Genomic DNA, 13106 nt, shown 5'->3' with positions numbered 1-13106 from the left:
CTCCAATTTCCAGCAGAAGGCGACTGAACGAAACTAAGATTTATGGAAGTCTATGAGATAATGACCATATTCACAGATGTCTTAAACATCAACAAGTCTAGTTTACCTGCTGCAAGAAGAGGATGAAGATGTACAGTAAAAACGCCAAAGGAAGCTTTTGAATTTTAGCACATTAGCTTAGCATAGTGTATGTGAGAGAATCTGATCAGCATATGAACTTCACATTGTGTTGGAAAATGGGATTTACTGCAACGAACGTGTGCAGAAAAAACAACACCTCTATGCTGCCACACATCTTAACCTTCAAGTCACGCTTTGGTTCATTCAGTCGTGCATTAGAGAAATGTGCTCTGTTTTGTTTGCTAGTTCTGGCATGTGGCGTAATTCAATAGTGTTCAATTCAATAATATCCCCATTAAAACCTCTTAATCATATTCATCTGATAGAACACAGTATACAAATCTGAAGGTTGTTTCTGGGTCTAAAATGACACAGTGGAACCTAGCATTTGTGTGTGTGTGTGTGTGTGCGTGTGTGCGTGTGTGTGTGTGTGTGTGTGTGTGTGTGTGTGTGTGTATAGCTTCACCACGCCTCCTTGGCTCGCTAATAAAGCTGCAAGCTAACGTCTGGGTCATCTCCTCCAGACCCGTCCCTGCCTCTATTAAATGTCAGTTCAGTGCATAACACCGCCTTATTATTGTAGAATGACATTTACAGTGAACTTTAAAAGCCACCAGATAAGCAACAATCCCATTTCAGCCTCAAAGGAACTACAAAGACCAGGAGTTTACCGAGGAGGCGGGAAGGATCAGTTGGAGGCTTCCCGCTGAGAGGTCGGATTTCCCTTTGAGTTGCTCCGACAAATTGCCTTTTGGGTCTAAACTAAAGTCCTTTTTTCTGACATCACAGGAATCATTCTGAGGGTTCATCACACACGACACGTTCGGCAGCTTTGTACAGGATGTGATTACCTCCAAAAATGAAAGACATAGACCTTTCATGGCACATATCTATGCTATTCATATTTATTACAAGGTTTAACTGATCACTCAATTCTGATTGGTCAATTCGGACATTCCAGAAGTCTGTTATTATGTGCTAGCAGACTGTTGCTAAGGATAGCAGACCGTTGCTAAGGTAGGTTATAAAGAGTGAATTTAAGTACAAAAGCAACGGCAAACTCACCACACAGAAGACGCCGTCGACTGTTGAGTTTGACTTCAATTTCTGAGCCTGCAACAGAAAGACACAGAGAATCAAAAACCAAAGTTAGGAACACATTCACTAAAGTATTTCTTATTGTTTTAAAATCACTGCTCAAGTCTCAAGGTTAAGCTGCTCCCTAAAGTGTGCCTTTCACTTCATAACACAACAGCATTTCCCAGCACTGAGACTGCAGTGAGAGCGAGTAATTAATTAGCTTTGATCACCAACGGAACAATCGATGGAACAATCTGCCATCTAAACGTTCCGCCGATACGTTTTACACAACAGGTGCGCGCAGGTATCTGTTCGAACACGCCGTGACTACACTTCAAACAGACATCGCATTCGCACGTTCGGGGGAAAGCTCGGCGCTCGTCTGATCACAAAAACAGATTAGAGACGTAAAAAATAAACTAAAATAACCTTGGATAGTTTAGAGAGAGCCCGTTCAACTTCAGAACCTTTGCTGTTCTTCAGCTGAGCACAGAGGGAGTGAAACACACACATACACACACACACACACACACACACACACACACACACACACACACACACACACACACACACACACACACACACACACGGCTCTAAATGCTCGGCTGCATGTTAATAATGCACTGTTTGCACTGCAGCGATAGTAATCGTCGTCAGGGTTTTTCCAAATGATTGTTAGGAGAAATGCTTTTTCTGAAAGGTGTGTTCATGATGAGTCATCTTAAACTACCTGATATAACATTTGGAAAAAGATCCTGGATCAGAGTGGCTAAATGAAAATGTTTGAATCAATCCATTAGAGTTGATTTATTCAGCCCAATACGACACAGTTTACATTTCTGGTCAAATTTAGGGCAGAAAACCCTTGATTTTTGTAAAGAAAACCAACACATGATGGCACCAGGTGACCATCATCAATACAATGCATTATAATCCAGGACAGTTATGAGATGTAATTGGCTATTTTAGGTATTCAAGAAGTCATTGTGGTAAAGACAAATGCAGAATTAAACATGCCATTTGTTCAGTGGCCTCTTCATTGTCTCTCCAGGGAAAAGGTAAACAACTTGTGTTGATTGCAAGCCCACAACAAGTTCATTGGCAGCGCAGGTTTTATAATCAGCGTCTGAATATCTGGTATTTTCCTTCTGTATCTGATAAATAAGGCGTCTGATTATGAGTTGTGCGGGAGACTGACCCGCACACTGAATATCTGCATTCAGAGTGGATGCTGTAAGCAAAAGTAACTCCTTCTCTGTGTGTGTGTGTGTGTGTGTGTGTGTGTGTGTGTGTGTGTGTGTGTGTGTGTGTGTGTGTGTGTGTGTGTGTGTGTGTGACAGCATAATAAATGACTCCTGTATACAGAGTATGGTGAATTCAGACCAAAAGTAGGGATATGCAGGATGTAGCCGGCAATTTAATCACAGAAAGTGAGAAACTGTGTTCTGGTATTACACCTTTTTCTTCAACACTAACCAAAAACACAGCTCAGGTGGAATGATGTCTATAAATCATGGTGTGTTTGAAGGTGTCCGTATAAACACAGACGCAAACAAAAACACAAGCCGAGAATAACAACAAAAAAATGTAGCTTGAGGAACACAATGACTAAACATGAGAGGACTCTTTAAAGTAGAGACACTACATACTGATATACACCTGAACATCAGCAGGAGAGGACTCTTTAAAGTAGAGACACTACATACTGATATACACCTGAACATCAGCAGGAGAGGACTCTTTAAAGTAGAGACTCTACATACTGATATACACCTGAACATCAGCAGGAGAGGACTCTTTAAAGTAGAGACACTACATACTGATATACACCTGAACATCAGCAGGAGAGGACTCTTTAAAGTAGAGACTCTACATACTGATATACACCTGAACATCAGCAGGAGAGGACTCTTTAAAGTAGAGACACTACATACTGATATACACCTGAACATCAGCAGGAGAGGACTCTTTAAAGTAGAGACACTACATACTGATATACACCTGAACATCAGCAGGAGAGGACTCTTTAAAGTAGAGACTCTACATACTGATATACACCTGAACATCAGCAGGAGAGGACTCTTTAAAGTAGAGACTCTACATACTGATATACACCTGAACATCAGCAGGAGAGGACTCTTTAAAGTAGAGACTCTACATACTGATATACACCTGAACATCAGCAGGAGAGGACTCTTTAAAGTAGAGACTCTACATACTGATATACACCTGAACATCAGCAGGAGAGGACTCTTTAAAGTAGAGACTCTACATACTGATATACACCTGATCATCAGCAGGAGAGGACTCTTTAAAGTAGAGACACTACATACTGATATACACCTGAACATCAGCAGGAGAGGACTCTTTAAAGTAGAGACACTACATACTGATATACACCTGAACATCAGCAGGAGAGGACTCTTTAAAGTAGAGACACTACATACTGATATACACCTGAACATCAGCAGGAGAGGACTCTTTAAAGTAGAGACACTACATACTGATATACACCTGAACATCAGCGGGAGAGGACTCTTTAAAGTAGAGACTCTACATACTGATATACACCTGATCATCAGCAGGAGAGGACTCTTTAAAGTAGAGACACTACATACTGATATACACCTGAACATCAGCAGGAGAGGACTCTTTAAAGTAGAGACACTACATACTGATACACACCTGATCATCAGCAGGAGAGGACTCTTTAAAGTAGAGACACTACATACTGATATACACCTGAACATCAGCAGGAGAGGACTCTTTAAAGTAGAGACACTACATACTGATATACACCTGAACATCAGCAGGAGAGGACTCTTTAAAGTAGAGACTCTACATACTGATATACACCTGAACATCAGCAGGAGAGGACTCTTTAAAGTAGAGACTCTACATACTGATATACACCTGAACATCAGCAGGAGAGGACTCTTTAAAGTAGAGACTCTACATACTGATATACACCTGAACATCAGCAGGAGAGGACTCTTTAAAGTAGAGACTCTACATACTGATATACACCTGAACATCAGCAGGAGAGGACTCTTTAAAGTAGAGACTCTACATACTGATATACACCTGAACATCAGCAGGAGAGGACTCTTTAAAGTAGAGACACTACATACTGATATACACCTGAACATCAGCAGGAGAGGACTCTTTAAAGTAGAGACTCTACATAAAATGAGATAAAGCCCATTTCCCCTTTTAATCATACAAGTGAGTCTTGCCCACTGCAAACCCGCCACAGATAAAACAACACATATAGTTTTACACACACACACACACACACACACACACACACACACACACACACACACACACACACACACACACACACACACACACACACACACACACACACACACACACACACACACACACACACACACACACAGTCTGCCTCGGGCCTCCATCAGCCCGTTTTTATGAATATCGTTGACTCCCGAGCTTGCAGGAAGCACCCCGGACAAATATGGAAATACAGCACATGCTAATGTGACTTTTCAGAGCGGGCAGGTATTAGGCAAATACAGAACACACACGGCAGACGTGTGTATTTGCATTTGCTGAGGTCTAAATCAGTGCGGTTGGTAAATGCTAGAGTATAAATACGTGGAGGTCTGCGAGTCCGTCCTCTCATGTTGTCCCCAGTACATTTCCAGCAGAGGTAAAAGACCAGGAATCGCTCATCTTGATATCTCCACTACATGTTATGGTATGCAGCCTAATAGCGGCCAAGATATGTCAATAAAAAACAAACATTTCAACCCCTGGAGGCGAGAGAAGGGCAGTCAGGGATCCCCAACACCAGGAGGATCGTCCATCCACAATTAAACCACAGCATATTGAATATGTGCTGAGATATTTCAGTCTACTGACAAACCAGTAATGACTCCTGAGTGCATGTTTGAAAGACAGAATAACGAAAACTGGATCGCCAATGACTTCGTTTTTAGATTAAAGCTTTAGCACTTTGTGGCAGCTGTATTTCACAGTGAGTCGAGCCTGAATTGAGAACAATAACAAAGAAAGGTGGATTTTTTTAAAAGAGGAAAGTGTCACTGGAAGCTGACGAGTTTACAACCGGTTACACCTTCTACTTTATATTCCTGTTGGGCTGTCATATGTGGCTGTTAACGTGTATAATTCTGTTTTTGTGTGTGAGAGAGAGCGAGAGAGAGAGAGAGAGAGAGAGAGAGAGAGAGCGAGAGAGCGATCACTGAAAGGAGCGTATCTCCTCAGAGTCCTGTCCCTCGAGTGAGTCATTACAAGAGCATGGGCTGTCTTGATGCTGATATACAAACCAAATCACACACACACACACACACACACACACACACACACACACACACACACACACACACACACACACACACACACACACACACACAGAAAAAGTAAAGTGGTTGAGAACAACTCTCTCATTAACTTGTTCTTGACGTGTTATCTGAGTACTGCCAACAGCATACATGCACCAGTACACCAGCAAAGCTCATTATCTGTGCTCGCTGTGTGTGTGTGTGTGTGTGTGTGTGTGTGTGTGTGTGTGTGTGTGTGTGTGTGTGTGTGTGTGTGTGTGTGTGTGTTAGAAAGTCAGTGCACTTGCATTTTGGAGTAATTTAATCGGTCTGCAATATCTGTCAGTGTAAAGTAAACTTCTGAAATAAAAGACTCCTTTGTTTAGTTTCGGAACACGGTGACATCACTTTGCAACGCTCCTATTGGCTAGCGCTCCAGCACATTGTACCGTGATAGGCTAAGGGGCGGGACATCTGAAACGGTTTGACCAATAACAATAGAGCCGGCCAGCTAACCAACCAGAGCAGACTGGGCTTCAAAATGTGGAGCGTTAAAGACTGGACTTTGTAAAAGACTCAAATTACAACTTCTGAGTGTGTTGAGCTAAAAACATTTCAAATTATTGCAGATTGGATGTTTTAAACCTTACCAAAGCCCAATACTTAATCAAGCTCTGCATCATAACGTTCACTACACATTATTTCGGAGGGTTTCAGATTTTCTGTGGATAAACAATAACTTCATCACACTTCATTGTGTTTCAGTATTACTCAATAGCTCTCTGACTCCCTGTCTTTGCTCGTCTGGTAATGGCAGTATTATAACTTCCTCTCTGACCCAGGAGGAGCCCGTCACTGGTGATCAGGATTTCTCCTCCTGATCCTCAGTTTCATCAGCCAGGAGCTGGCATATCTCCCACTGAGGGAAACAGTCTCAGTCAGATCAGGCTCTGTGGTGCTGGCACATCCCGGCACTCAGATGGATCTGTACCCACAGATCATCAACAGCCGGACCAACTCATCAGGAACGAGCGGAGGATGAGTGAGTCATGGTAACTAACATTTTGATGCTCCAACACGAGCAAAACAAAGAAGGGATGTCCTGATTTCAAAGATCAGTTGGGACTGATGGTGTGTGTGTGTGTGTGTGTGTGTGTGTGTGTGTGTGTGTGTGTGTGTGTGTGTGTGTGTGTGTGTGTGTCTGACCTGCAGGCTGCCACAGAAGTGGTAGATGCCGGGGTCTGTGTTGATGCTGTTGTCGATGGTGTTGGGGTTGCGCTCGCGGTTCCTCTGGTAGGGGGTGGTGGTGGAGGTGGTGGTCTGGACGGGGGACATCGGCTGCCAAACGCCCACATCTGTCCCATTCCCAAACGCCTGGATGGCATTACCTGCAGAGGGAAAGGGAGAGAGGGAACCCATGAGTTGTGGACCACCATTAATTGGTCGGGTATGTGGTGAGTGGTGGACCTGAGTAAGAATGTCGGTAAATAATTGGTGCCACCTGACGTCAACTGAACCAATCAGGTGGCTTTTCCTTTAAGATTAACAAGCGTATCCTGACTGAGATGTTAAGATACCATGAACACAGCTCCTCCAACCCATGTGACCACAGTGGACCTTTGTTCTAGCCTTCAGAACAACAGGAGAGTTTCCTTAATTAGCATCTGTACAGGTGGAAGGATTTCGACATGTCCTCGTTCCTACATTTCAGCTGTAGATACGGGGTGTGAAAAGATTGCAGTTTTATGAGGCTTTTAAGAAGTTAGCTTTCACGCAGGACACAAACATCCTCCTCCTCTTTGTCCTGCAGTGGAATTTGTGACTATTTATTCTACATGATCGCAGGTGAATTAGCTTTAGGCAATAACGTAACTTGATCTTAATTGAAATGACTGAATGCAGAGTTCTTCTTGGTGAAAACCCTTTGAGCGTTTACCCCGTTCATCCACCTCCACCTCTCTTCTCAGTATTATTTGAAGTAACCTGAGTCCTTCTTTTCATTCCAACAGAGAGGTGCAGGAATGAGTCCTAAAACCTTGAAATCCCTAAGCATTTCACGACTTCCTGTTCCCTTATTTCAAAGCTAATGTTTTTTTGAACGTGTGATTAGTTAGACACCTTAAAAAAGGTCAGAGCCGGCCTACAAAGATACCTATTCTGGACTCCTCTATTGTTTTGGCAACTAGAGGTCGCCTTACAAATCATCTAAACATCTGAGGTAATGACCTGCTTGATTTTGGGATATACACTCTTGACCATACCTATTATTCGAGTCTTCACCAGGCTGTCTTCACGCTGTGCTGAGCCGGTAGACTATTTTAGTATCCGCAGCAGAAGTACTGAGCAGGTCACTTCAGCACAAAGCTGCATCTCATCATCAATCACACGCTTAGTTAGTCCCCACGTTAAAATAAAGCTTTTATATCGCAGCGCCCCCAAAACCACAATTAAAGGCGAGTTAGAAGCTACTTAAGCCTTGTTATCACTTCCCGCCATTATAAATTCACCGCACAGTCAGAAAGTGGAGTGCTGATGTGGCTGTTTACCATTACAGTCCATTAGTGGCCCTATTAATAGCCTTCTATAGCTTTGATGTAAACTCACACACACACACACACACACACACACACACACACACACACACACACACACACACACACACACACACACACACACACACACACACACACACACACACACACACACACACACACACACACACACACACTCACATCAGAGGAGAGCCGAGCTGCTGTTTGAACGTAAAGATATTCAGACACTCGATTATGACCCTGATACTTTGGAGAAGTAAAGAAGAGCTGCTCTGCATAACAGCTCTTTAACCCGTCTGAAATATTAACGCAGGTGCAGAGACTCTCGGTCTGCGTGATGCAGAGTCTGAATGCATATTAGATACCGCGTCAGGGCGGTGTATTTCGTGTGCTGTGGGCTAAAATAAAGCAAATATGCCGCACGTCGGACACATGACTGTACTGTTTTTAGATCTTTATCATTTGCCTATTTCACAAATGCATTAGTTCTTCTAACCTTAAACGGTAGAACTTTACAGGTCCTACAGATGTTGTGGTAAGTAGGTGATAATATATATCTGTAATTCACCTATAAGGAAAGGGAAACCACAGAAAGCCTAAAAGGGCCTCTTTAAAGTAAAAGGAACCAGTTTATTCTCCTCCCTGTTAAACTCATCCTGACCTCTAAAGAACATCTGAGTTATTTCCTCTCTCCACATCTACTAGAAGTGATTATTAATCTTGGACTAAGCAGATCCAGAGAGTCCCTCCCTTCATCTGCTGAGCTGGATTTACCTCCGGGGAGAGCAACAAATGAAAAACGACTTTCTATCCGTCTTTGAAATGAACACATATTTAACAGAGGAACATTTATGATGATGACTGAACAGGAAACAGTAATAAAATGGCTTTTCAATCATCATTAGTTTGTCGTTGTTTATTTTTGTATAAACATAAGCAAGTATGCATAGCGGGAAACCCTGACTCTGGAATAAACACATCTTCCTCTTCCATCAGAATAACAATCCTTGTTTTCATTATGTCCCCGTAAGATAAAGTTAGTATAGAAAAAGATGCTGGCATTCATGTCTGAGATGCAATAATCAGCACAAAATAAGTCATTTTCAGTCGATATCCTGAAGCCCTGACACTCCGCTCATGAGGGTGCATGTGCATATTTAATTTTGCTTATGTGTGAGTGTGTGTGATTGTGCCATGTAAGTAGTAGCTTTGTGCCAAGGCAGCAGGAGGATGATGAGCACATTGGAAGTGTTGATGGGCTCGCTCCTGTCTCTCCTCAGGCCTAATTAAAGTCACACACACTGACCGAGTGTGAGGACCCATCAGCGTCTCCAACTCAGCCTCAGGATGTCAGACCTGCATTCAGTAATTCCTCCTTATTCTCAGGTTTACTCAGCTATTACAGAAACATGTGAAATACCACATTCCGTTTGGAGATGGAGGTGTTCTTTAAAGAGTCCTCTCCTGCTGATGTTCAGGTGTATATCAGTATGTAGCAGTCTCTACTTTAAAGAGTCCTCTCCTGCTGATGTTCAGGTGTATATCAGTATGTAGTGTCTCTACTTTAAAGAGTCCTCTCCACTGATGTTCAGGTGTATATCAGTATGTAGTGTCTCTACTTTAAAGAGTCCTCTCCTGCTGATGTTCAGCTGTATATCAGTATGTAGAGTCTCTACTTTAAAGAGTCCTCTCCTGCTGATGTTCAGGTGTATATCAGTATGTAGTGTCTCTACTTTAAAGAGTCCTCTCCTGCTGATGTTCAGGTGTATATCAGTATGTAGTGTCTCTACTTTAAAGAGTCCTCTCCTGCTGATGTTCAGGTGTATATCAGTATGTAGTGTCTCTACTTTAAAGAGTCCTCTTCTGCTGATGTTCAGCTGTATATCAGTATGTAGAGTCTCTACTTTAAAGAGTCCTCTCCTGCTGATGTTCAGGTGTATATCAGTATGTAGCATCTCTACTTTAAAGAGTCCTCTCCTGCTGATGTTCAGGTGTATATCAGTATGTAGCATCTCTACTTTAAAGAGTCCTCTCCTGCTGATGTTCAGGTGTATATCAGTATGTAGAGTCTCTACTTTAAAGAGTCCTCTCCTGCTGATGTTCAGGTGTATATCAGTATGTAGCATCTCTACTTTAAAGAGTCCTCTCCTGCTGATGTTCAGGTGTATATCAGTATGTAGTGTCTCTACTTTAAAGAGTCCTCTCCTGTTGATGTTCAGGTGTATATCAGTATGTAGTGTCTCTACTTTAAAGAGTCCTCTCCTGCTGATGTTCAGGTGTATATCAGTACGTAGTGTCTCTACTTTAAAGAGTCCTCTCCTGCTGATGTTCAGGTGTATATCAGTATGTAGCATCTCTACTTTAAAGAGTCCTCTCCTGCTGATGTTCAGGTGTATATCAGTATGTAGAGTCTCTACTTTAAAGAGTCCTCTCCTGCTGATGTTCAGGTGTATATCAGTATGTAGCATCTCTACTTTAAAGAGTCCTCTCCTGCTGATGTTCAGGTGTATATCAGTATGAAGTGTCTCTACTTTAAAGAGTCCTCTCCTGCTGATGTTCAGGTGTATATCAGTATGTAGTGTCTCTACTTTAAAGAGTCCTCTCCTGCTGATGTTCAGGTGTATATCAGTATGTAGCATCTCTACTTTAAAGAGTCCTCTCCTGCTGATGTTCAGGTGTATATCAGTATGTAGCGTCTCTACTTTAAAGAGTCCTCTCCTGCTGATGTTCAGGTGTATATCAGTATGTAGTGTCTCTACTTTAAAGAGTCCTCTCCTGCTGATGTTCAGGTGTATATCAGTATGTAGTGTCTCTACTTTAAAGGGTTAAAGTAAGAGTAAACAAAGAGTCCAATGGAGGCGTTTAAGGGCCATCCCCATGTTCTGTGAGACTCCCCTGGTAACAACAGTTAAAACATGTTATTTTTCTTATTCTAAAATCATATATTTAACCTAAAAAATGACCAAACCAAATGTCCTAGCTTCTGAAAAATATCTCACTCTCTTCAAATCTGAAAGCTGCTCCACACACACACAGTTTCTAAAGCATATCTAACCTTCACTGATGCACATGCTATCGTCTTCCCACTGCAGCAGATATGAGTGTAGGCAGTCCCCTCACAGATGTCTACATTACCACTCAATCTCACTTTACATGCTCCAGCTCTGCAGAAACACTAGAATTATGATCATGTCGGCTGGTGTGACCTTTGCATATTCAATGCGTACTCCGGATATAGGACGGCATCACGTTGGACAGGCTTTGAATGAATACATTACAGCGCTAGTGGGTTTTTTCGGGAGAAAATTAATATGGTGGTGCTTCCAAACCTGTTAGGGAACGCGGGATTACTCTGCAGAGGATTCCCAGGATAATTACATTTTTCATTTACGCAGAGCTTAAAGTGAACTCTGCACGTTTCGTCAAGTTGGTTCGATGTTCCTTCATCTACACATTTGTGTTTCTATATTTGCATCGTTTCTGAAGCTGCAGCACGTTTCTCCTAAAGTTTGAGCAGATTTTCACCCGGGGCCACAGTAACAGGCCTTTAAACGCGAGGATCTAATATGTAAAAGGAGGCCTTTTTATTCAGATATTCGGAAGCGCCAGGTGTTCAATCTTCTTCTGAACAAAGGCTCTCCATATTCTCTCTTTCTGTCTCTCCTCTCTTGTAGTCTCTCTCTAGTCATGACCCTGTAACCGGTGTGTGTCAGGATCTCCAGAGTTGTCAGTTCCTGTTACTGCTGAGCAAGCTTAATGAGAGCAGGAAGACGGAGGGCATGAAGATGTAGACAAAGATAGGAAGAAGTGAGTGAAGCATGAGCAGCGGAATAAGTACAAGGGAACAGGAAGAGTGAGAGAATACAGAGCTGAGAGCAATGATATTCAGAGCGAGAGCCCTTTGGTTGGCTTCATGCTCTGAATAAAAGCAAAAAGGCCACATATAAAAATAGTCTGTTTTAACTTGTATGTGCCTGTTTCTATTTCTGACAGAAGAGGATCCGACCAAGAGAGAATACTTTCATTTTGGTTCAGAATTCGAGGAAGAAATCTAGAATCAGGACATTTTTAAAAAAGATTTCTGACTCGTATTTAAAATTCTGCCTATTTTCTAAGAATTCCAATTTCTTTTTAGAAATCTTTTTCTCAAATAGTTTTGACTTTTATTCCGAATTACATTTTCCTCAAATTTCTGTGTTAATTTTTAAATTCGGAAGCTTTTCCAGAATTCATTTTTTCTGGTCAGAATTCCGACTTTCCTACATATTATATTCCTATATATCATATTTACTTTTTTGAATTCTGATTTTTATACAGACTTTCTTTTCCTTCAGAATTTTTGACTTTTTAAAATTCTGACATTTTTCTCCAATTTTCAGCTTTTTTAAACTTTGAATATCTCTTCAGAATTCTGACTTCATTTTAAAGTTCTGACTTGAATCTCAGAACCCCCCCCGAAAAATGTATTTTGTTCAGATCTAAAAATGTGGCCCTCATCCTCCTCAGTAATTTCATTTTACTGCATTGAAAGAAGCCTAGGACACACACACACACACACACACACACACACACACACACACACACACACACACACACACACACACACACACACAACACACACACACACACACACACACACACACACACGAGACCAACCTTGTTAACCCTGACTTGTAAAAAGACAACAGAGCGGTGGAAACAAGAGGAGAGGGGGGCGAGAAAAAGAAAACAGAGGAGGAGAAGACAAACGAGAGAGTGAGAGAGAGAAGGGTTGATGAAATGAGGCGGCATTTTGTTGCTGTTTCCTCATCTGGTAGCTGTCATCCTGACAAAGGGAAATCAAACCACCCACTTTGCCTCTGTGCAGCCGAGCCACCAGCAGCTCCTCTGTGGCTCATTGTTTTCAATGCAGCATTTTCAGAGAGAGTACAGCTACTCAGCAACACATCGACCACCTGATTGATTTATACAGGTGCCTTCCAGCTGATTGCTTCAACAATCGAATATCAGATTGATCCACTAACATGCTACAGATGTGTGCAACTCT

At 42.1% G+C, this 13106-nt stretch overlaps 1 protein-coding gene across 2 annotated transcripts in view; it reads right to left on the bottom strand.

Moving 5' to 3' along the window:
* Window positions 1-13106, bottom strand: part of gfra1a (gdnf family receptor alpha 1a) — an 84290-nt gene that overhangs the window by 3446 nt on the left and 67738 nt on the right. For both annotated transcript variants that reach the window (XM_063875031.1, XM_063875032.1), the window contains 2 exons: window positions 6714-6895; window positions 1186-1233 (listed from right to left, as the gene is read on the bottom strand). In XM_063875031.1, coding sequence (XP_063731101.1) covers window positions 1186-1233; window positions 6714-6895 — 230 coding nt within the window. The remainder of the gene's footprint in view (window positions 1-1185; window positions 1234-6713; window positions 6896-13106) is intronic.

The sequence above is a fragment of the Eleginops maclovinus genome, chromosome 22, assembly GCF_036324505.1.
Source record: "Eleginops maclovinus isolate JMC-PN-2008 ecotype Puerto Natales chromosome 22, JC_Emac_rtc_rv5, whole genome shotgun sequence".
NCBI lineage: Eukaryota > Metazoa > Chordata > Actinopteri > Perciformes > Eleginopidae > Eleginops > Eleginops maclovinus.
The sequence above is the reverse complement of the archived record's forward strand: the minus strand, read 5'-3'. Positions and strand labels throughout refer to the sequence as shown.